Source organism: Mixophyes fleayi, chromosome 3 (assembly GCF_038048845.1).
Source record: "Mixophyes fleayi isolate aMixFle1 chromosome 3, aMixFle1.hap1, whole genome shotgun sequence".
NCBI classification, from domain to species: domain Eukaryota; kingdom Metazoa; phylum Chordata; class Amphibia; order Anura; family Limnodynastidae; genus Mixophyes; species Mixophyes fleayi.
In genome coordinates, this window is record NC_134404.1 from 305,396,607 (window position 1) to 305,422,925 (window position 26,319).

Consider the following 26,319-nt stretch of genomic DNA (forward strand, 5'->3'; position numbering starts at 1 on the left):
TGATACTGAGACAGTGCAAAGTGTGGACTGCTGCATCATGTTTCCCAAACTGTTAAGGGTTTTTAGATATGTTTTTTACCTTTCAAAGTAGAGTGAATAAAGATGGAGGAGTGGGAAAGGAGCTTCAAAAATGTATTAGCATTTTCCTGTATGGGCAGGCGTGTTTTTTCTCGTATCTGTTATAAGGGTTTACACACAGGCATCTTTTAATCCGCCTCCTCTTCATTTGTTGACAAGTGGGAAGGTGAGACATGTATAGCCTCTATGGGGAGATATTGGTACGGTTCACATGGTTCTTTTGCAAAAGTGGATGATGGAAGAAAGTAGAGTATGTCATGTATTCTCCTGTCCCTTCCCTGTCATTTGGCCGGGTGAGTTGCCCATGTACACTTTATTAGTATTTCTCAATAGGGATTGGTGTAAATATATATATATATATATATCCTCTATTCTTCTATAAAAATGGACCTTAGCTCAGTATAAAACAAGTTAATTTGGACATAGACTTAACTGTATTATGATGGTTTCCTGGGAATTAGAAAAAAACAGCAGTTTATTCAGCACATCAGCTCTTCAGACAACATTGTTGTAATTTTCATAATGTTTAAAATATGAGCAAAGTAACTATACTTCATGAAATGATAGAAAGACCCTATGAAATTGTAAGAATTTCTTTGCAGTTTGCTTGTAAACCCTTCTGCCAATATTATTCTTGTGGTTGTTTTTTTTGTAACCACTGAATACACATGAGATGTTACATCAGTATCTGTTTCTGGTCAAATTAAATTGTTCTTGATTAGCACACACAATACTCGCAATGTTTACTCTGTAGTTCAGCATCTTGTCAGCCCATGGCAGATGCACACAATGTTCAGGGCTAGTAAATTAGGATTTCACAATAAAACTCTTCAAGTTTGCCTGCTCAGTAGTTTAAAAAATCATTGATTTAAAACTGTTGCTGGACCTCGTGAATCAGACCATGTGTATAGTAATGGCCTGAATTTGTAGATTTTTTTTCTTACTTTGTGGCACTTTTATATTTATTCTAAATTTAGTAATTAAGAGGGGGAGAGTAGACATAGAGAAGGAGTTTTCAATAGACACAGGAAGACAGCCTCTCTAGACATAAATTGGAGTTTTACAAATGTCTTTGGAGCTATTTTTGCTGTTGAATTTGTTTTCATAGTAGTATTAATTTAGGTGTTATTTTAGTCGTATGTTTTCAATATAGGTGAGTGACTGGATCACTATTAAATGACTTTTGGTATAAATGTATTTAAAGCAAATAGCGCAGGCTGCTGATTTATATAAATTGCCAATGCACTTCTATTTTGATATTGTGTATATTGTGAGATAGGAAATCGTTATCTCTGAGACCAGGGTAGAAAATTTGTTTTTTCTGTTTACCCTTGCTAAAGGAAATACCTTATTTCTGATGTATATATCTGATAAAATGATCCTGTGTTTACCAAGCCTTTGGTGTTTTGTGATGTGGGGAAGTGGCTTGTTTTGGTTTTTTGTTGTTGTTCTGTGGGAATGTGTATTCGGCGACTCTCTGAAGTATTCATGCAAGTCAGACCTTTTGACTTGCTAGTGGGTCTTTTTTCTTTTTAAGTTTTTTAGCTTCTTATTAGCATGTAAAACAATCACGTTTATACAGTTTGTAGACTGCATAAATATTGGTTCATCCTACACCATGGCTGTATTAACTGTGTCTAGGTGATTGATATTATTTAAAAACCGGAAGCTTGACAGAAAATGCAATTTTCCTTTTACGTTTTGATATCACCACATGGAAAATCTGTATTTCCCTTTGCAGGTCAATTTGTAAACAACATGGTTTTATAAACAGGTGTTACTTTCTGTCTATTCTGTCCTATGTTTTGCAAAAAAAAAAAAAAAAAAGTACCAACCGATATAGAAGACAATACAATTCACATTCACAGTTAAAAAGAAAAACACAGAAGCATAAAATGTTCCCAATCCAAATCTATTCGCATGTAATTATTTTATCATCTTAATTTTGAAAGTATTCACTGTTTCAATCACTATAATGCTGATATCATGATCAGCCTGACATTTCCAATTTGACGGTACTTAAATACTGCTGCTTTCTAATATATTTCCAGATACAGTTAGCATGTTATTACCATATATAATACAATATATGTTATTATTCTAGTTGAGATGGTATGAAAAGGAAGAGAGGAAAAAAAAAATCATATTTATAAAATTGTGATAAATCTGCTAATACTCCACCATGCCGTAGAAGACAAGAGTGAAGCAATCAAAATCATGCTCAGAAGATGTGTACTTTGTAACCACAAAAGGCAAAAAGAAAAACAAAACATGAAAAAAATTTAAAGCTTTTAAATAGTCTTTTCTCTCTCATCAAACTAAAATCTCACCTATCAATACTTATCATCTGGAAAAGCTAGATTTTGAATGCCTTTGAACCTGAAGCAACATTTTAATTATTTCAAAAATATTATTTATGGATAGAACTACCTCAAAAATATCTTGCCTTCTTTAAGGTTATTGATTATTATAAACCTACAAAAATGTTTTCAAAAGCCAATATACTTTGAAGCATGCATAGATCATGTGGAAAAGACCATGGTCCCACCAACAAAATATGTATATCCCCATAACAGTAAACTGGCTCAATTTGATGTTCTATACATTTTTAACTAGGATATCCTTCAAACTCATATACAATTTTATTATCTTGTTTTATTCCTTGAAAAGAAAAAGTGTTCAAAACATAAATCAACACATTTGTATTGGTTAAAATTAAAGGTAAATGTGACAACTGCAAACAGTATCTATTTTATGTGCCATCAAAGATTTAGAAAGTCTAAGATACAACAGGGGCATAGCTAGAGTTATCTCGGTCCTACAGCAAAATTTTGATGCTGGGGTCCCCAATGTGGTATCTTTTCCATCCCTAGTGCAAATGCAATATCACATTAGTCTGAATTTTATCCCCATTATTTTTCAAATCATCTGTCAAATTTGATATGAAGCCATTATAAGTACGTACTTTAAGACACATTTTTTTTCCACTGTGCTACTGTGCCCCTACCAGTCTTATGGACTGCTATGGCTATAATTACGCACTTGGATAGGTCCCCTTGTTATGTTCTCATCTCTGAGCAGACTGTTCTCTTATTCATAGGTTATCAAAATGTGTGTGTATGTATGTATGTATGTGTGTGTGTATATATATATATATATATATATTTATATATATTTTACTGTCCCTCACAAAGTAGGAACTAATTATCTCCACAGATTGGCTATAACCTGACCTGATCTACGTTCTTATGTGTTCTCATCTCTGCTAATGATCTGCTCCACCTTTGCCGTAACATAACTTCCCATTGAGGAACTGGGTCACCTGTTGTCTGTGGACTTTGCTTACAAGAATTCTTCTATTATATCTTACCTATGCTCATTATCACTGTTATTTCAATTATATGAGTTCCTTCTATTGTGATGACTGAACTTTTTGATAAAAGATCAAAGCCCATTCTAAAAGTATGAAGACTCTGAGGTTCAGGTCATGCACTTACAGTATGTCTTTTTCATAGAGGTTTGATGAGAAAAACAATGCTGCTGGAATGTAAACTTCATATTTAGATAAGAATATTTTAGCTATAGAACAAGTTATATTGCCTTTGTACTTTCCTGCTTTTTCTAACCTGGAGGGATAGCTTTGGTCTGCACTACTATCTATAAAAAGAGCCAAACACGGAACTGGACTGTTAACTATGTGTAAACTTATTCCAGTAACCCAAATCTCCTTTGCACATTGTTAAGGTGGGTACACACCTATGCAATTATCATGCAGGTCACACGAGTCACAACTGTTTGTTCAGATATTGCAAAAGTGTGTAAGCTCCCACGCTCGTGTTTTATTGTACCAAAACATAGCGCATCTGTTGATTTTGTTTTCTAAACTTCCTAAAAATCACAATCAACAATGGAACAATCTCTGGCAAATGTAAAAGTGTGTATGCACTCGCGACCAGCAGTGTAGGCAGACTTCTGTACAGTGTACACAGAATCTTTTCAGAAGATGGTTATGAGAGAGGAAGGTCACAGATCTGAAGGTAAATTGTGTAGATTTGTACGCGTGAATCAGCATGCTCATCGGGACTTTCAGTCGTTGGTGAAATTGTTACAGAAATTGCATCTGAAGTAAGATTGCATAGGTGTGTACCCAGCTTTAGAATGGATTTACCAGCTGGAATGATAACCCCTGGGTAGCTCAGAGCAGAATTCAGATATTAAAGATAATTAGTGAAAAATAAAAACATGCAGGCAGATAGAGCTTTAATATGTGCACAAATATGAGTCTTATCAAGCGCATGTATTGATGCACACTTACATTCTTATTTTGGGAACTGCTGCTAGAAATGGTCTGTCCTAATTTTGTGAATTGCGGGTCTGACTACAAATGTCCATGGTGGATACAGTAAAAAAAAAATCACTTTAAAGTTCTGCCTTCTAACACATTAAGACTATTATTAATTTTTATTTTACTATTTTCATTCTAAAACACTGTTATTTATCCTCATTTATGACTTTAATATAAATCATAAAATGGAAGGGACTCCTAAGAATAGGACTTGAAAGAATAAAATGTCCAACTATTACTATAAATAAATGAATATTGCAGCACTCACCAAGGATCAACACAGTAATGTGTTTAAATGTATATAACACTTCATTACATTATATTGTGTACAAATAGGGTAATGCAACTTTTACATTTATAATTAACACTGCTATGACTTGAGGTATAGTTGATACTACATAAAATGTTTCACCAGTGACTATGATGTCTTGGCAGAACTGTGAATCATAGGGAGATGTCTTCCAAATCTTCTTGTCCAAACATCTCATCCTTCTGGTCCAAAGTGGTTTTACTCATCCAACAAGTCATATCTATACTGTTGCCACTTTGCCCAGAAACTGCTCTGTCCCACCAGTTCCACTCCACAATATGCAAAATAAATATCTTATTGGGCAGATCATCATAATCAGTGTACTTATTGGGAGCCACACATTCCGTATCTAGATAAGCTATCTCACATGCCAGGAGAAACCCCTTTTTTTTAATTGTTAACATGACATTTTTTTATTTATTTTTTGCTGAAACCGTTTTTATTGAATGTTGCTAATTTTTAGGGGTACAGAAATTACCATGACATTTTAAAGCACCAAGGTTTCATATTCAATACTTCTTCACACACACACACACACACACACACACATTCAAATACAAGATACATTTGTGTGGAGCACAAGCCAACATTTGTTCCCTTAAATGCATCAAAACAGCTTAATGTCACTTATATTAAATCAAGTGCAAACATGTTTTCCTCAAGGCAAAGTTGGTTTATAAGAGAACTACAGCAATTTATTTTATAGCAGTCTACAATTTACGGATTTAAAGGATGCAAGTGGTAAAATAAGTAGATTTGTATAGTGGGCACAAACAACCTAAAACATTTTTTTAAATTAATCATAGACATGTAGAATTCTTTTAATTTTAGTATTTGTGTTATATTGATAGTTTTGGCTGTCTGTTGGTATGTGTTTTACAGAATTTCTGTTTTCTCGCTTTGCAATGGATGCTATATATAAATAGCTATATATATATATATATATATATATATATATATATATATATATATATATATATATATATATATATATATATATGTATGTATCTATAATATATATTCCATAGACAAAAAACCTTACGGTTTAACATGTCCGATTAAGGTTCCTTTCACACCATCTAAAGCGTAAGAAAGATATTGGATCTCTTGAATTCAAACTCCAAAAAGCAATGAAATTACGACGATTAAGGCAGAAACCTTAATGAACGCTTTCCTTGCGCAATACAGACATGGTATGCCATCACATCCTGTGGTTAGCTGCAGATTCAGCACTATCATGTAGTGAGATTGCTGTCACTCACAAAATGGTGGAGCTGCTAATTCACAGATTTGTGTGTTCACTGTGCCCTTATAATAATATATATATAATACACACACAAACACTCTCCGGGTGAAATAAGTATTGAACACATCAACATTTTTCTCTCTAAATATATATTTAATATGGCTATTGTAATGAAACTTACACCAAATGTCAGCAACAACTCTTGCAATCCACACATGCAAAGAAAATCAAACTGTAGATGTCCATAAATTAAGTTTTGTGTAACAATGTGAAATGACACAGGGAAACGTATTGAGCAAGCTTCCTGAAGTGTATTTAATAATTTGTACAAAAGCCTTTGTTGGTAATGACAGCTTCAAGATGCCTCCTGTATGGAGAAACCAATCGCACGCATTGCTCAGGTGTGATTTTGCCCCATTCTTCAACACAAATAGTCTTCAAATCTTGACGGTTCCGTGGGCTTCTTCTATGAACTCTGATCTTTAGTTCTTACCATAGATTTTCAAGTTGATTCAAGTCAGGTGATTGGCTGGACCATTCTAGCAGCTTTATTTTCTTTCTCTGAAACCAATTGAGAGTGTCTTTGGCTGTGTGTTTGGGATCATTGTCTTGCTGAAATATCCACCCTTGTTTCATCTTCAGCATCCTGGTAGATGGCAGCAGATTGTTATCAAGTCTCGGTACATTTTTCCATTCATCTTTCCTTGAATTATATGCAGTATGCCAGTACCGTGTGCAGAAAAGCAGCCCCACACCATGACGTTCCCACCTCCAAACTTCATTTGGTATGGTGTTTTTGGGGTGATGTGCAGTGCCATTTTTCCTTTAAACATGGTGTGTATTATATACACTACAATAAAAGTAGCTTTATTTTGGGTAGAATGATCTGTTGTATCAGAATTACTGAGTGAGGTTTGAGATTGACTCTCCAGGTCAGTAAAGTACATCCTTAAAACTATTAACAGTAGTTTCAAGTTTAGAAATCAAATAAGCTCTGAGTCTGGCTTCAGAGGTTCCTGATGCGCCTGTCCCAATGTGTTAATCTCTTGTCTGACTAAATATAGATCAATTTTAACTTTTCAACCACCAACAAAAAAGTCCAGAGAGCATTAGTTTAAAATTTGGCACCATTTTTGTTTTTTTATACAAGAGTCAGCTGTTTTTTGTTTTTTTTTTATATGAAACCCTCTGGGTATTATTTTTTTCTTTGTGGTACTAAAATAAAGAAAGACGTGGAGGTGTAATTGCAGGAGATCTCTATAAATTTCATTCGGTGTCCATATGAAATGACAAAGATTCAGGGGCATATTCAATTAGGATTCTCGCCCGTGATTACGCGTGGCTGCGCGTGTTAAGTGTCATTACGGTACCACAACATCGTGGATTTCTGGGATGCGCATGGAAATTCACAATATTGCGGTACCGGGACCCATGCTTCCGCGAATATCCTAATTGAATATTCACCTAAGTATCATTAAATAAAATCCTAGTTTACATTAGTGTCACAAAATGCAGCCCGGGTTCCATATTCATCAGTATTATCAGTAGTTTATGTATCACCTATGCCAAACAATGCCAGAGGTAATGATTACCTATAAGCAGTGCGTAGTAAAAGTTACTAGCACTGGATCATAAATTCAATATACGGTGGTGCAGTTTGTAATCAATAAATATATATATAAATGTGTGTCAGCAGCACCCGCTTACTTTAGTCCTGGGGACTTGTTGGTGCAGGGCAGAGGGTTCAGTATACAGAAAAACTTGGGATAGAAGAGGCCAGCACACAACGAGTGAAGAGAAGAAACAATATACACATACACATATACACATATTCAGTGGTTATTAATCAGCCATTCATATAGAAGCAAATTAATGCATATAAGCATGCAGACATCTACATCACAGAATGCTGTTCAGTTTTTTTATTTTTTTTACTGCATTGTTGCAAACTAAGTCTCAGATCTCTGCATTTCTTCAAGCAAAACATTATAGTTTTCTGTTACGTGTGAAAATTTAAACACAGAATGGCACCAAACTTACAACATCATTGCATTATTATTATGCATGTTCCCAGTGTGTTGACTAAGTTAGTTCATCTAGTTAGCAAAATTACAAATCCTCAAAAGCAATTAGACTCGCATAATAACATTAAAATAAATCAAGCCTCTATGATGATATTGAAACTAATGTGTCAATTTACCAAGAGCTCAAGTAGAGCTGCTTTGTTTTGGGAATTGTAATGACCTATAAATGGTTACCATGCAGAACCTCATAGCCCTGTGCCAATAACCTTTCAGAACCAATCTATTGCAGATTATTCGTTTATTAACCAGGGAATGGGATGCAGTATGTGCACAATTCAGTTTTAAGTTTTTGCCAATTGTTAAATGTTGTTTTGCTGTCATGCTAGCATACAGGACAAAGAATCATGGCTTCTAGGAGCGAAAATGACAGATTTGGTTTTTTTGTGTGTTTGGTTTTTTTTTTTTTTTTAAATCAGCTAGGCCCCTCTATTCAATTTCTCCTTCAAACAAATGCACTTTTTTGTTGTGGATTTTGAGTATCCACTTTATTAGATACATTTACCTATTAGCAAGTCCCTTCACCATTTGCTTATAGAACACACTGAATTAGTCAAGGCATGGACTCGGTAAGGTGTCAAAGTGGCCTATGTCAAATCCAGTGTGTCCCATTCTTGTTGCAAGTTAGTTAGTGACGTTTGTCTTCTCTGGCTACCTCATTCCGTCGCACCCCACAGATGACTGATTGGATTTAGAGCTGGAGGCTTAAACTGTCATCACATGAAGTGATGTTCCTGAACAATGTCATAACGTGTCTAACAATGGAACGTCATCTTGATATAAAAGCACATTCAGAGATGACTAGTCCCTGCCTTGAAGACATCCTGATCGAAAACAATACAGGAATGAGGATAGATCCATGTTCTCAAGGGTCTTTCTCTTTATTATGTTCAGCATTAAACAGTAGGAACCAGGATTTGTCAGAATAAGCAATGGGGTTTTTTTTTTTTTTCAACCATCCTGTAGAAAGTGGTTCTGTCTCTTAACCCATTGCAACTGTACCCTTTTGCTTTCATTAGAGACCTGCTTCCGGCCACAGGACCATTGTTCGCTTTATGTGATTTCTGTCCTTGCCTCCTATTCGTAATCCATCAATGAAACTCTTGGGCATAAAAGATCAAGCAATGTTGCTGTTCCTGATACACATACCACCAAATAGAAAAACTTAAACCCTGCCAGTTAACCAATCACTTCTACCATGCAGCTAACTTTCTGAAATTATTATAATAAAAACCAAAAGAAAACAAATTCATGTTTGAACCATGTATCCTTTTTTAGAAATGTATAAATGCCAGCTGCCATTTGTTGCAGACTTTTTGACAGCAATAACTTGACTGAAAACTGACAGCGTAAATCCTTCTCCGTTCCCAAACAGATTATATTTTTTCATCCGTCATCAATTTTTAGTCCTTCAGGATATTAAATGTATTATTTTCAAATGTCACTAGACATGTTAACAATTGATTGTTCCTGTGTAATTGTTACTATGTATTTCCTATTCATACCAACTTGCTCAGAATCCCTTTTTTTTGGTTAGCACTGTGCAGACAATCATATGGCTGAATTTTTTAATGGAATAACTACTGGTGCTTCCTCTTCTAAAACATAATCATATAAGAGGTCCCAATAATTTCAAAAAATGTCCACTGTCTTAAAAGTCACTTGAAAATATTCCCACTTGGCTAATTAACAACTCTAGAAGTATAGTTCTGATTGTCCTCATCTATGTAAATATTTAATTTGATGTTTATTATAAAATAATATATGTTGCTAGTAAATTAACAAAACATTAGTAGTGAATTAGGACTAGGATCAGTTACTGGTATAAGTTAGTTTACATAATGTTATAAACAAAGCAAGATATAAACTGGCAAGTAAGGTGGTATGTGACTGTTCCATGTTGAGGAATTAGGCTTTGAATTAAGTAACGTGGAAAGGTGTTAGAAAATAATATAATTGTAAAATATGTTATTGTAGGCTCATTCCATGACCTTGTTGCATCAGTTACAAAACAAAATCAAAATCATGAATTTATAAATATATGAAATTTCTGTTGTATATTAATTTAGATTGTAAGCTCTTGTGGGGCAGAGACGGTTGTGAATGACTATATGCTCTGTACAGCATTATGTAATATGATTAGCTATATATACACTATATGGACAAAAGTATTCGGACGCTTGACCATTACACCAACAGAGACTGTAAGGATGACAGAGGGCTGGAATTGGCCCAAAGTAACATAAATGCTGAAGTTGCATGGAAAGAGAAAAGTATTGTGTATAGCAAGAGTTAAATTAGCAAGGTGGAAGGGGCCGAGAGTTAGCCAATCAGGGGTGAGCAGTGGGGAGGGGGATATCCTTGGGGAAGGATTATAAGGTCAGGAAGAACAGTTAACTTCCTCTTGTACCTCTGGAGATTTCTTTCTTTTTTCCCCCTTTCCCCTAGCCACAAGTCTTACCCGTCATTCTAACAAACCCTCTTTTCCCTGGCAGAGCATTAGTTCCGGCTGGTTGCTCATAGCCAAAGCCCCCCCCTTTTCCTAACCCATTTCCAAGCCAACCTTTTCGTATTCCTTCTTGCTATCCCCCCCTCTCTGCTTATGGCCCATATTTTACTGTCCCTACCTGTCACTGTAATCAGTCATTAACCACAAATGCTCCTTCTATAGCTACAGTTTCTTTAGTTTTAAGGGGGTCTGAATACACGCAGGCTTCTGTGTTAACCCCTTCAGTGCCATTGGGAACTCGCGCCATGCAGTTGGTGACTGGTGGTCCTGAAACAGGGCAGGGTCATGCGTCCTCCCTGGCGGGTACTCGAGTGACTTTTTGCACGGTTGCTTCAAATTTAGTTAGTACGGTTCAGCAATCAGGTCCGATTGCAGTTGCTGAGCCCAGTTTGTTAGAGCATAATTCGGTACTGCCATTTGTTGCAGGAACCGCGGCTCCTGGTCCAGGGAGCTCTCTTTCTGTTTCCTCCTCTGCAGGATTGGCCACGCATATGGCATTGAGACGCGGGTCCAGGCATGCTTCTTATGCGGAAGCCAGCCTGATCCACTTCCGCAACGGGGCCATCGTCACAAGTGGCCAGTGATGGACACAGAGGGTTGGCTGCAACTGGTGAGCATACCAGCATTGTTTCCGGTGTTAGCTCAGAGTCAGGCTCTTCTTCCTCTGGGAGTGAGGTTCCCGCTAGGTCCAGATGTAAGGACACAAGGTTATTAAGGCAGCTGGAGAGGAAGTTGATCGGTGCCCGTAGCCGGGCCAGGGTTGCAGGTGACGGCTCCCTTTGCAGAATAGCGGGTGATGATGTGCTGCTCTGTTCTAATACAGCCATCCTGAGGGACATTAGGCGCAAGGTGCGTGGTAAGATGCGCACAGGACAATTTGTGGATTTGTTTACTATCACTAGCAAGGCAAAGGACGCTTTTGCAGCAGCGAGGTCACGCTCTGGTATCAGTGACAAAGCATATTGGAGTTTTTCAAATTGGTTGGAGGGCATCCTGGTGTTTGCAGCATGTTACCTAGAGAGCAGGCCGGAGGAGCATAGGAATGTTATAAAATAAATTTACTTGACTCAAGGGATGTACACTCGCTCTAGAGGTAACATGGGGAGGCGTTATGACGAAGTATTTAGCAGAAAGCAGGATGGGTTGCTGGTGATGAATCTTGGTTGTAAGGATGTGTTGCTTAAAGTGAAGCAGCCTAGAACCAGAGTGCATGATGTAAGTGTGATGAGGCAGAGGCAACTCCCCAATAGATATGGGCTGTCCTTTTGTGGCAGATGTTTTGCCTGTAGGTTTAAGCATGCCTGTGCCAAGTGCGGAGGAGGACATCCTAGGAGAAATTGCATTAGGAGGGGCAGCCCATTTATCACCTATAGACCCACCGCAGGGGCTCCTGCTTGTTGAGGTCTTTTCACCTATTACTTTTTTGGAGTTAGGTAAATGGTTGGGTTGGTACCCTAATAGGACGACCTAAAAAAATTTGTGGGATGGCTTCGTTAATGGGTTTAAATCGCCAGTCAGTGGGTAGTGCATGCTGGTTCACCAAGAAATTTTAAATCTGCTATGGAGATGACATTAATTGTGCAGGAGAAAGTTGATAAGGAGGTGTCATTGGGTAGAATGTGTGGCCCCTTTTCCTTCTCTCCTATTCGAGACCTGATTCTTTCACCTGTGGGCGTAGTGCTGTAGAAGGAAGTAGGCAAATTTAGGCTGATCCAACATTTGTCACACTCGCATGGAATGTCTGTGAATAATGCAATTGCAGTATCTGAATGCTCTGTGGTGTATCAATCCTTTGAGGATGCTTTTGTTGATAGTGCAGCATTGCGGGGCTGGCGCGTTGCTGGCAAAGCTTGATATCGAGTCAACATTTAGACTTCTGCCATTGGATCCATCTTGTTTTAGATATATGGGGTTTCGATTACCGGCCAGTTATTATGTGGACAAATGTTTTAGTGGTTTTCATTGGTGCATTGTCACCGATTCTAGGCATCAGGTTGTGGCCCATTATCTGGATGATTTTCTGTTTACTGGTCCAAGTGGTTCCACGGTATGCCAGGATTTGTTGTTTTCCGCCCAATCATTGTTTAGGGTCATGGGGTGCCTGTTGTGGCGGACAAGTCTGAGGGCCCTACTGTGAAATTGTTGTACCTTGGTATTGAGATTGACACTCAGGCGGGGTGTTGTAGGCTACCAATTGAGAAAGTGGCTAAGTTACGGGGTGTTTTTGATTTTGTTTCATGGTGCGAATAAGGTGTATTTAAAGCAAGTTCCATCACTGCTTGGTCTTCTTAATTTCGCTTGTCGTGTTATCCCGATGGGTAGGGTTTTTTGTCGTAAACTGGAGAGGGCTACAGCTGGGGTAACGAAGACCTGTCATTTTGTAAGGCTCTCCAGGGAAATTAGGGATGCTTTGGCTATGTGGCGCATGTTTCTGGTAAATTTGAATGGGGTTTGTTTGTGGACTCCTTTTCCCGCCAATAATGTTTGAGCTTCAACTTTTTACTGATGCTGCCGGCTCTTCTGGGTTTGGATCTTACTTGGACCGGGAGTGGTGTGTCGCATCGTGGCCCCGTTCTTGGCGGCAGGAGGGTCTAACGAAGAATCTCTTGTTGTTAGAATTGTTCCCAATTATTGTCCCCGGGGGCCTGATTGGCTGGTGGAACCCCAGGGTTTCCTGTTTTACCTCCGTATGGGTCACCCTGCATTTCACGCTTCTTGGTTTGTGCCATTTTTCTTTGTTACTATATGTCTTGTGATGGTGGTTGTTTTATGTATATTTCACTCCATGTTACAAGTTCACAGCGGGATGGCAAAAACGATTTGGCTGGTTGGCCATTCATTTGTGTTTTGGGCGAGTAAAAGTGGTCCTCCTAGGGACTTAAGCAATTTTCCCTGTGTAAATTCAGTCAGGTGGTTAGGTTTTAGGAGCCTACTCTGGCCGTCTCTCTTAAAGATTTTTCGGATAGTGAGGTTAAATATGGCCGCCCAGGAGTTCTCATAATTCATCTAGGGGCGAATGATTTGGGTAAGTTGAAAGATTTGGACCTCATTGATAGTATCAAATCGGATGTGGGCGCAATTAAATTACACTGGCCAGCATTTCACCTCATTTGGTCGGACATCCTAGTGCGATTTCATTGAAGGGGAGCTGATAAATCGGCTCGTATTGAGAAGGCCCGCGGAAAAGTTAACAGGGCAGTTAAGAAAATATTCTTAGAGGTAGGGGGCGAAATTATAATTTATACGGCAATTAAGGCCCGTTTCCTGCAATTCTATAGACCAGTTGGGTACACTTGTCGGAGATGGGGATGTCTTATTTTTTACAGCAGATTTTTAGTTAGCTTGTTTGGCTTTGAGAGGTCAGTTTGGTGGCGGGATTAGGTTCCTGGGATTTTGGGAACCTAGCTGTGGAAAGCAGTCCAATCAGCGGCCATTAGGACACATTCGAGTGGCGTATTGGACTGGACATTTAGTGAGAATAACCTTTTAAAGTTATGGGGCTCTGCTTAGGCGGGCGGGCCTCGGCTAATGAGCCAAATGGGGTAGATTTACACCTTACGGGTGTGGCATGGGGCTGATTGGTCTGATTATATTTGCCACCTCTTTTTAATAAATTTATCGTTCAATAAGTTCTTGACCTTTCATTTTGCCAAAACAAGTCTATGCGTTGTTATTTATAGTGGTAAGCTAACTCTTGTTGTAAGATCATAAGAAAAAAATAATGTCAACCAGTAAGCGGATTATGACATTGTATTCAAATACATTTACTTAATATGGAGTTAGTCCTGTCCTATCACAGTACCACGCTTGAAGTCACTGAGCTTTTCAGAACAACCCATTTTGCAAATAGAGACTGCATGGCTAGGTGCTTGATTTTATACACCTCTGGCAACGGGTCTGACTGAAACACCTCAATTCAATAATTAAAAGGTGTGGCCAAATACATTTATCAATATAATGTGGGTGTATATATATATATATGTGTGTGTGTGTGTGTGTGTGTGTATATATATATATATATATATATATATATATATATTGCAATATGTGGAACTAACATTCCCTGTTTTTAATATAGAACAGTACTTGATATAGCATTCATTATGTGAGAGTGCAGAGTATCCCTGTTTTCATATATATATATATATATATATATATATATATATATATATATATATATATATATATATATATATATACACCATATATACTCGTGTATAAGCCGAGTTTTCAGCACATTTTTTCTGCTGAAAAAGCCCCCCCCCTCGGCTTATACTCGAGTCAATGAGTTATCCCAGTTTTCTGCGGTCCTCGGCTTATATTCGGGTCGGCTTATACTCGTGTATATACGGTATGAATATGTGTGTGTGTATAATATATATATATATATATATATATATATATATATATATATATATATATATATATATATATATATATATATATATATATAATTGTTCAAAGTTCATTTATAGATCTTTCTTCCTTTAAATGTAAGAAAATTTCAGGGATTTCAAAAGTCATGATTTACCTTTGCTTTACTTTTGTTTATCCGCAGTTCTCATATTAAAATAACTAAAATGCAGTGAAACTAAATTATAACGCTCCAAATGTTTCATCATTTGCAATAGAATGACCCTGTACCAAAAAACATTTGATGAAGACATAAAATAAGTAACCGAACATTCAAAACTGTATCATACTTTCTTTTCCAGCAATGTCATTTATATTATATTGTGCTTTTTACATTTGTACAAAGAGGTATGGTTATTTAGGAAATGGTAGGTTAATGTTATATGATTAAACCAACATTAAGCAGGTGGATGCATTAGAACTTACCAGATTTATTAAATTACAACATTCATTATGAAACTCTCATGAATTATTCAATTATTCTGTTTTTTATTGGTGTGTAAAGGGTTTGGACAGAATCAGATCACTTTATTCTTGTTGCAAGTTTTGCTGGATAGTTCTCTGTATGGAATTGTAGTAATTGTTACATTCACAGAGATAATTCACTACTATTTAGAGAGAAAAAGTCAATCCTACATTACATTAGTGAAAGTCTATTTATTTTAATTATCTGCATATTGAAGGTACTGCTTTTATACAATAAAATGTGAAAAGTAGGGATGTGCACCGGCGACTTTTGAGGTCTCGTGTTTTGTGTTTTGGATCCGTATTTTCATTATTTTTGGGGTTCGGATTTGTCTTGCAAAACACTTGACGAAAGGTCTCGGTTCGGATTTAAGGTTTTGGATTCGGATTTTTTTTGAAAAAAACATAAAAAGTTTAAAAATCAAGTTTTTCGGCTTATTTTCACTCCTACGCTATTATTAACCTCAATAACATTCAATAACAAGCATTTCCACTAATTTACAGTGTATTCTGAACACCTCAAAATATAGTTATTAGTCCAAAACGTTGCAACGAGGTATCTTTCTGGACTGCGTAGTGGAGTGGTCCCCACAATATAATAAGAAAACCATCAACTGGTATGAAGCGCACCGAATAAAGTACCTGGACTGCGTAGAGGAGTGGTTCACCACAATATATATTAAAAACCCTGAACTTGTATGATTCGCACCAATAAATGTACCTGGACTGCGTAGAGGAGTGGGTCACCACAATAATATATATTAAAAACCCTGAACTTGTATGATTCGCAGCAATAAATTTATCTGGACTGCGTAGAGGAGTGGGTCACCACAATATATATAATAAGAAAACCATCAACTTGTATGATTCGCAGCAATAAATGTATCTGGACTGCGTAGAGGAGTGGGTCACCACAATATATATAATAAGAAAACCATCAACTTGTATGATTCGCTCCAATAAATGTACCTGGACTGCGTAGAGGAGTGGGTCACCACAATATATATTAAAAACCCTGAACTTGTATGATTCGCAGCAATAAATGTATCTGGACTGCGTAGAGGAGTGGGTCACCACAATATATATAATAAGAAAACCATCAACTTGTATGATTCGCACCAATAAATGTACCTGGACTGCGTAGTGGAGTGGTCCCCACAATATAATTAAAAAAACCTTCAACTGGTCTCATTTCCACAAAACAGATGGCGGACACCGGATGGACTTCCAAAAAACCAACATACATGTTAACTGTTACGGTCTTCAACCACATTTGCACTCAGGGAACTTTGGCGTACTAATCTAAACATAGTTGGTCCCCACAATATAAAAAAAAAAAAATTGATCTGAATTCCACCAAACAAGTATCTTGACTGCGTAGTGGAGTGGCCCCGGTACCCAATTTGGTACCGGGGCCACAATATAATTTTAAAAAAATTCAACTGGGCTCAATTAAACAAAACAGATGGCGGACACCGGATGGACGTCTAAAACCAGCTACATCAATATCCTCCTCCCGGTGTACAACATTGACACCTTCATTAGCCAAATCTGTAACTGGACTGCGGGTGATCCTTCCAGCATATGCAGAGGGCGTGCTGCAAATGGTGGAAGGAGCCACCTCTTCCCGTACAGTGATGAAAGGTCAGGCTTCGCAACCAACAACACCCTTGGACTCGCCTTGGGGATTTGTGATAATTTCTCTTTAGAAGGCAGAGTTGTTTGCTGTGTTGTTGCTGACAGCATAACTCTCTTAAATTTTTTGTAGGGGGGGGGAGGAGGAGGGCTTAGATCGTTGTGTGAAGCTGAACCACTAGTCATGAACACGGGCCAGGGCCTAATCCGTTCCTTGCCACTGCGTGTCGTAAATTGCATATTGGCAACTTTACGTTTCTCCTCAGATGATTTTAAGTTTCTCTTTTTGCTACTTTTACTGAACTTGGGCTTTTTTGATTTTACATGCCCTCTACTAGGAGATTGGGCATCGGCCTTGGCAGACGATGTTGATTGCATTTCATCGTCTATGTCATGACTAGTGGCAGCAGCTTCAGCATGAGGAGGAAGTGGGTCTTGATCTTTCCCTACTTTATCCTCCAAATTTTTGGTCTCCATTATATGTAGCACAAGATACTGCAGAATGTGTGAACTTGGTAATATTGCAGTACCAATGGACTTATACTGCTAGATTGGTTTTGCAAATTTGGTTATAATTACTTTTTTTTTTAATTTTTTTATTTTAATTTTTTTTATAACTTTTTTTTTATTTTTTAAAAACTTGGGAATAATGGGGAAATAACTATGCCCTTAGAAGCACAGAGCACAGGACACCGCACCACTGGACTGAACAGGACACAGCACAGGACCCAGCAGCACTACTGAACTCAGCAGGACAGAGCACAGGACACAGCACCACTGGACTGATACTGCAGAACACAGCACAGCACTAAACACAGCACAGCACAGCACGAGATCTAGCAGGACAGAGGACCACCTAACCTAACACACCCTCCCTCTACCCTGATCAATGCCCGAGTGAAGATGGCGGCGACTAGCGGGAAATTTATAGGTTCCGAGTATCGCGAGATCCGACAGCGGGATTATGACTCGGAGCCTCGTTTTCATTTTTGCATTTGGCGCCAATACCCCGATCTATCTCGGATTCGACTCGGATCCGCAAGGTTCGGGTGGGCTCGGATTCACGAAATCCGAGTGCGCTCATCTCTAGTGAAAAGGTGCTTGAACCTCAAACATTTTATTTTGCTTGATTATGCCAAGCACATGGAAGCAGCTGATGTTAGTATTTTCTTTAGATTGTAAGCTCTCATGATCAGGGCCCTCTCTACCCTCTGTCTCATGTCTGCACCTTTTCCTTCAGCCTTCTATGTCCTTGTCCTGTTTTGTGTGTATGATTTGTTTTTCATATGATTTGGTATACCGGCTGTACGTTGCTGCAGAATTTTATGGCGCCTTATAAATGACGATATGAGGATGATGACGATGGTACTATATCTATTTTGGTGTTGCCTGATGCTGTAGTTTGGGTTTGTATTCTTTTTATTGTTTGCTAATTTGATTTTTAATTTAATGAGCATATTTCCAAGAATGGAGGGAACTAGGACAAAAGAATATTTTCTGTAGCCAAATAAATTAGAATATTCTTAAGAAATGATACGGTTTTCAAATGGTAGTTGAGGCATGGAATAGATTTTCAATGAAATGATAATGACATATGTCTGTGATCCACTCCTGGAAAGAAGTACAATGTTGTTTATAACACATTTACAATTACATTTGACAAGCAGATGGCACTCCACAGTACTTCAATTGACCATTTTACTGAAGACTGCTATTATTATTTCTTTGTTATATTTCACTGTTAATTACTTATTTCCTAGAATTAAAAAACATCAGAAAAGAAGTATCTGCAAAAATATTTTCAGCAATTGCTTGCTATCAAATCACCAACGTAAAGACTACACTTAAAAGCAAAAATTGAAATAAAAAATACATAATCCAACAACCATATATAGATATAGCAAGTGCTAACATGACGCTCGGCGCATCAAGATGTTAACGAGTCACACCATTTCTATATATACTTTGCATTGTGATACTATAATCTGTCTAAACCTGCATTAATGTTCTGCATATTTTAGCAGCAGTAGTAACTTGAGTGACTCTTACTGAATTGCGAAAGTTATTACCCATTGAAAATAAAAAAATTAAATTTATAACTTGCCCCCCATCTAAATGAGTAACCAGCATTACTGTTTATAGCCTGGGTTGGAAAATACTAATGCAGGGTCCCCCTGCAAAGCAGTAAGTAGCACCTGCCTATGCCAGTCTCAACTGGCCACATTATTAGTGGGAGACCCATAGCATGATCTTCCTGCTCATAATGTGAGCCAACCCCATTCTTGTCAGAACCTAGAGTAATCGGGCCTGCAAAAAATGAAGTTCCCCTTCCTAAGAATAGCAAGCTCCATGATGAATATTACTGGGACTCTTCCCAACCCTCCTGGTCACCTGAGGTTGGAAATTAAGTTGCAGTTAATAAATCATTAGTTTAATGTGTTGAACTACAAATTCCCTGACTGTCATTAGTTACCTGTGTATGCTGGCGCTTGTAGGACTACATGACAACAACTGTGGTAAGTATATTCCAAGAGTCCAGATCCATAAAAACATTTCTTGTGTTACATCTCAAACTTGAAATGAAATCTGAAGGCTATTGCAAATGTTAATCATAATTGCTTAATACTTCCCAGCACATAACTGAGAGTAGAACCAAATGTGGAAGTTATAAAATAAACAAAAGGGAAAAACCATCCAGTATTGCTTGGCCTGCCTCACCATGTTGTTCTTCACACAGTGGTGCCTTGGAAGAGAGACATTAAATTGCAGCTATGTGGCACAGAAGTTTTCATATTTATCATTCGCTGCTGGAGCCTACTTTGATGCCACTCCCAGTCACTCCCACGCCACAGACCCTCTAGCGCAAGCATCCAACTCACAATGCAAAACCAGCATCCTATCCATCCTCCGTCGGCCCTGTCAACCGCCTGGTGAAACTGCTAGTGCTGCCATGCCCCCATTGGCTTCTCATGTGAATCCCATTAACAGAATCATCACTCCACCGCCTAGCCCCTTGTTCCTCCAATCAGCACCCCACCACCGAATTCAGAATCCTTCAATCTGTATCCTTTATCTGGGCAATACAGGGTCCTTCAGTCAAAGGGCACCCTCACCTAGTAAAGCAACTCTTTCTGGCAAGCTTGCTGCCAGAGCCGTGGGGGAGTCCTGAACCTGCTGCTATTCCAGTTGAAATTTAGTAGGAGGGCGCATCTTCCCACCCAGCAATGCAGCTTTGTCAATCGGTTCTGCCACCCCCGCCGGGATTAAAGCTACTCGGCAGCTGGGTGAAGTAGACCAAGAATGTTCTTGCAAGCTGGAGGTGAAATCCTAGCCACCACAGTGCGCAACACATTTCGGATGACACAGAAGTGTGTATAGACTATATTGGGGATGGAAGATCCCTGATGTCAGTGGATAATTGATATTGCAGGTAGGAGCTGTGCTGCTATGTGTCCTTTCCCTTTGACTGCAAAGCCATGCCCCCTGTTTGTTGTTTTTAATTAACTACACATATAAAACATAAAATGATTTTAGTTGGATGAAAGTCTATATGGGACTGGAATTTAGGGACATATGCCAGCTATAAAAGTGCAAATCTGCAAGAAACTTTTTTTAGGTCACCAGTACACTTTGTATCTCCGCAATCTTTCCCAACGCATGTTGTGCAGTACTAATTGAGATGCCATTGGCAACTTCTCAGTCTTATCTGTGAAAGTTCTCAAAGTATATGCACTCCCAACCTTTCACTTTTGATTTGTAGGCCTAAAACATGCAAAGTAATTACCTTCATGCAGCAGTTGGATTTTGGGTTTAAGCATGTAATGGATGTGTATAAAAAATGGCTACAATGGTTATATTCTCAACTGGTCATGGCATAGGTAGCCATTTTGTGCGTTGAACCAATATTCATAAGTGCAGCTTAAACAATCATTAGATATCTGTGGCATCGGTGAGATACGCTACTATGCAAGCACAATATAGCTGCCTCCACTGTGTGCTTTTTTCCATGTGGCAGACTTACTGTATGTTTATCATTCAGTTGTAGAACAACTAAATAGAGGTAAAATGAAGGTGCATATTCTCAATTTAAAGCTGCACTACCAGTGACGGGAAGATTTATTTTTACCACTAACAATGGCTGCGTAAAGTGGTAAGCCACAGAATCCATGAAAACCTTCTGCATGCATGCACCCTGGGAATTTGCAATTTATTTTGGACCTTCCCTCATGTCTTAGATATCCTCTTGTTAAATCATTCAATTAGTCAACTGAAAAAAAAGTACAGTAACAGTGCCTTTGGCATACACTAAGGGATGATGGTAGCTGCATAGCTCTCATTAGGAATTATCTATTGTACTTTATACAGTAGCTAACAGAAACATACCTACTGACACAGCAGCTGTAAATGTAATGATGTACTAATATATGTAAAGAAAAAATCAGTCAGATGTACAACACAACAACAGCTTTTAATAACAAAGTACATAAAAATGAATAAATGTTAATGTAAAAACGTGTTTTCGACTGGTGTTAGCATTTTTGTTGCGGTGGCAGGCTGCCTCAACCAGACATGATCCACCAGCACTGCATGTCTCCTGCTGGCACTGCTGGGCATCTCTTGAACCTGTGTATAAAAGATAAGAAGAATATATAACTTGTAATCAATATTGTTTTGTTTTTTGCATTATATGCATTGAGGTTCTGTTTTCCATTGCTAATTATTAGACTTGGTATACAGTAATGACACTAAATGCACTGAAGGTCCTATGGGTAACACTGCTTTTTAGCCACAAGATCCATCACTATTTGGTGACTTTTATTATTATTATTATTTATTATTATAATATTAATAATAATATTAGGCATGCAGTGCCGACGTACCATGACCGGAGGTCATGACACTCACTCTAAAATACACTTCCACTGCCTACACGGTGATTTATTTTTTATTATATAGTACACATTAATTTGATATTTTGTGATATCTTACAATTTGAAAAGCAACCTGACCTTTCTGTAGGCGTTTTGTAGTCATGGTACTAATTCAGCACAACTCCAACCAATAAATGTGCTTATTAAAACGCAAACTGCTTGGATATGCTTTGTGAAAAAAAAAACACATTTTTTAGTATAATTTAGAAAATAAGAACAACCATATGCTGTGAGCAACATCACCGACTTCCTTTACAACCGTTTTCATAAATGTCCCAAGGTTTCGAAGTATAAAGTTAGTTCTGCTTTATTTTTTATATGGATTTATACGCTTCTGATTTCATGCTAATTTAGTGGCCAACATGTTTTCATCCCAATTAGAAGGTCATAGAGCTACAAATTTCATCCACAATGTAAACTATATATATTAAAGCACTGGACCAATACTTGTACCACCCTCAGTTCTTTGTAGAAATAAAATGTCAGTCTTGGCTAATAAATGCACATAGCCAGTACTGATTAAAAAAAAAACCAAGAACAAAACCATAATAATAAGACACTGGAAATTACTAAATGAAGGGAAAATCATTATTGAGTTTCAGTATTCTGAGGCGTCTGAACACACAACAGTGATAGTCATTTTTTGGGCTGAAGAAACATTCACGAGAATTCACAAAGAACATGTTGTAATTGTAAATAAATTCATTATTTTAAAGTTATGATTTATACGTGTGTTTTCAGTAAACATGGTTAGACCATTATAGTGAAATTCTGTGTTGTACTTTAAAACATTTTATCAACGCAAAATAAGCACAATGTCCGAACCATGCAGATCGTGCACCAATTCACCCAAAATATGCCCTAACCACACCCACTTGACTTTGGGGCAGTCTACTAAAATTAGGATAGTTGAGAGATATGACATGTTCGTGTTCTTGGTGGTTAATAATTTGATTTTGTTTTATTGCACTGTATCCCACAGTAGCATTGGCCACCTCTGTTTGTTAGTAGAAGCACACCTTAAAGTTGGCTTGAGGAATTGTGCATCTTCTGACATACTCAGTTGTTTGATGTCCACTTTAATACTTCACTTGAAACTACTGTGTTGTGTGCTATAGCATAATCTTAAATCATACTTTTACAGTTGATAAAGCATTTATTTTAACACTCCTTTTGTGTCCCCAAGGACACAATTGATCAAGCACCACTATTGTTGTTTTTAAGATAACCTTTTCCACTGAAACATTGTTTTTTTGTTTGTTTTTAAGAAACATAAATGGAAGTATTTATTTTAGTTTCCAAAACTATACTCTATAGTTTCATTGTGAAAGTGTCAATAGCTGTGTGGTATACACCGATCAGCCACAACATTAAAACCATCTGCCTAATATAGTGTAGGTCTCACTTGTGCCCCCAAAACTGCTCTGACCCTTCAAGGCATGGACTCCGCAAGACCTCTGAAGGTGTTCTGTGGTGTCTGGCACCAGGATGTTAGCAGCAGATCCTTTGAGAATTTGGAGGTCAAGTCAACAGCTTTAACTCTCATGTTCCTCAAACCATTCCTGAACAATTTTTGCAGTGTGGCAGGGCGCATTATCCTGCTGAAAGAGGCCACCGCAATACCATTGCCAAGAAGGGGTGTACTTTGGTCTGCAACAATGTTTAGGTAGGTGGTAAGTGTCAAAGTAACATCCACATGAATGCGGAGGTAGCTCTTCTGTGAGATTAGACTAGGTGGGCTAGCCTTTGTTCCCCACGCGCATTAATGAGCCTCCAATGACCCTATTGTCAGTTCACCTGTTGTCCTTCCTTAGATCACTTTTGGTAGTTACTAACCACTTCATACCAGGAACACCTCACAAGACCTGCCGTGAGACCACCCAGTCGTCTAGACATCACAATTCTGCCTTTGTCAAAGTCGTTCATATCCTTACACTTGCTCATTTTTCCTGCTTCCAACACATCAACTTCAGGAACTGGCTGTTCACTTGTTGCCACTGTTCACTTGTTGCCTATATATCTCACCCCTTGACAGGTGCCATTGTAACTAGATAATCAGTGTTATTGACTTCATCTGTTAGTGGTATTAATGTTGTGGCAGATCGGTGTAGTTGTCTTCACAGTCCACTTTGTTTGTCAATGTATTGTAATGTATAAATATCTGTTATTTTCTTTTTCAGGAAAAATCCACAGCACAAGCTAGAATACAAGCACACAAAACCACCAGGTAACAATATTGTTTTCATTTTTAAAAGCTCTGAGCAAAGCTTATAAAACTGTTGAAGTTGTTTCCCTCTAAGCCATCTGCCTGGAAATGTGCTGACTTGAACATTGAATTACATATTGTTTAGTGCAATGCTGCATAATACAAGTTGTTTATTGAATGCATTACTTAAACTGAAGTGCTAATTGGAGGCCTTTAGTAATTCCAAAGGATTGTATAGCAGGATTTCTCAACATTTTTTTAACCATCTGTCACAATACTGGGGAGCCCACGTGCTATTTGGCTGCACCAACCTGCAGAAAGTGTACCACAGTTGGAACTGCCAGTGACTCTCACTCCAAGTCAGTGGTCAGGTCACTGGGCTACATTTCAGATTAGCATCTAAATCCAGTACCATGGACATGGGAAAGTATTTTCACACCAGGGCAAATATCTGAATAGAAAATGCTTAAGTTTATTTAAATCAAAACCTTCACCAACATCACTACAGTACTTTTAAATGAAATGGTTAACAGTCACACTGTAATATTTGTAAAATAATACCCATGGAAACACTACATTGCAAGAATCAGTCTCTCTAGCCAACCACTGACTTATCTGTCTGTGGTCGCAAGGCTTCTCTTGCTGATGGCATGGCAGCAGTCCTGCTACGATGTCACCCCACTTTTTTGGGCACACTCATCAACATGCTCCGCAAATAGCAGGCTTTAGACTTTTTTGAAGATTAACATCTTAACCAACTATGATATGATTGTAAAATGTTTATGCACTTAGTGTTAATTTGTGGTCTGTCTGAATGTTCATATTTAGCAGGTATATATCAATGATATGGCATCTTATGGATATCTATTGTCATGTACTACTATTATTAGATATGTCTATGTATGGTCTATTTAGCCTTCATATTCAATACCCTTCTCTCCGTTAATCTTATTTTATTTATCTCCATGTATTGATAAGGTTCCAGCTTCGTATTAGAATTCTTTTGCACATTTCCAACTGGTGTTGCAAATGTAATTCGTTAACCACTGATTGAAAGTTTGAACCTCCCCTTTTTCCATATAAAAAGGGATTATGACAAGGATCCTATACTTACCTTTTTGGCTTGAAAAAGTCTCATTCAGAGACGAAACGCGTCGCCTACCTTTGTGTGACACACCTACCACTAATTACTTGGAGTCTGAACACTCACCCGATACACGGACTAAACTTATGAGGAACTATCCAATTTGACTCTTTGTTTCTGCCCGGGCAGTTTTTTTCCAGCACACACCGTCACGTGCTGACAGCTGCTCGCTGTAGGAGAGCTGTGATCAAAGATCACTAGGAGGACTCTGTTTTCCAGCACATCGTGGACATTCAACAGCAGATGGCTGTCCAAATATCCATCCCGGAGAGCCGTGAACTGAGCAGAGACAAGGGGATCGTGAGTACTACTGGTTTTCACCATTCCCATCTATTGCTGGACATTTTAATAGGCTCATCAATCCGGTTACTGATCCAAGTGCCTGATAATACTATCATTTTATGCTCTGATATTCACATATGTATATAGGATTGTGGATACTGTTCTCCTCATTAGTGCTGCTCGATACTATACGTGTTCATTTGAAAAGTTGATTGTGGTTTTTAGGAGTATCATCTCCTTACCACATTTTACTATTGGATCCATAATACATGTATGTGCATTTATTAAATATTTAAATAAGTATTTAATTTCTGCCCTGATTCTTGACCTTTTTTATTACCATTACTGATTCCAGAGTGTTATTTAGCGCTGTTATTTTTTGTCCCATTGGCCGCATATAACAAGGATTCATGTAGAAGACCTCAAGTCTTCTCAGTTCTTCTCTGTGGCTTCCGATCCTTGTCAGTCCAGCAAGAGCCTTAACTCCTAGCCAGTCCTGACTTCAAGCTTCCAGATCTTTAGAGCTGAATATCTCCTCTAATCCCAAGACATGGCCTTCTCCCTTAGCTCTGATTTCCACTCTCATGGCTTCTAGGAATAGTAGAGGAGTGACTACCCGATTGGCAGCACTTATCTCCCATTGACTGGACGGGGCGGAGACAATGCCCATCTCA

The 26,319-nt window shown here is 38.1% G+C and overlaps 1 protein-coding gene across 2 annotated transcripts in view; it reads left to right on the top strand.

Annotated features, from left to right (window-relative positions):
* APLF (aprataxin and PNKP like factor) overlaps window positions 1-26,319 on the top strand; it is a 178,552-nt gene that overhangs the window by 143,876 nt on the left and 8,357 nt on the right. For both annotated transcript variants that reach the window (XM_075203933.1, XM_075203934.1), the window contains one exon: window positions 24,194-24,240. In XM_075203933.1, the coding sequence (XP_075060034.1) occupies window positions 24,194-24,240 (47 nt within the window). The remainder of the gene's footprint in view (window positions 1-24,193; window positions 24,241-26,319) is intronic.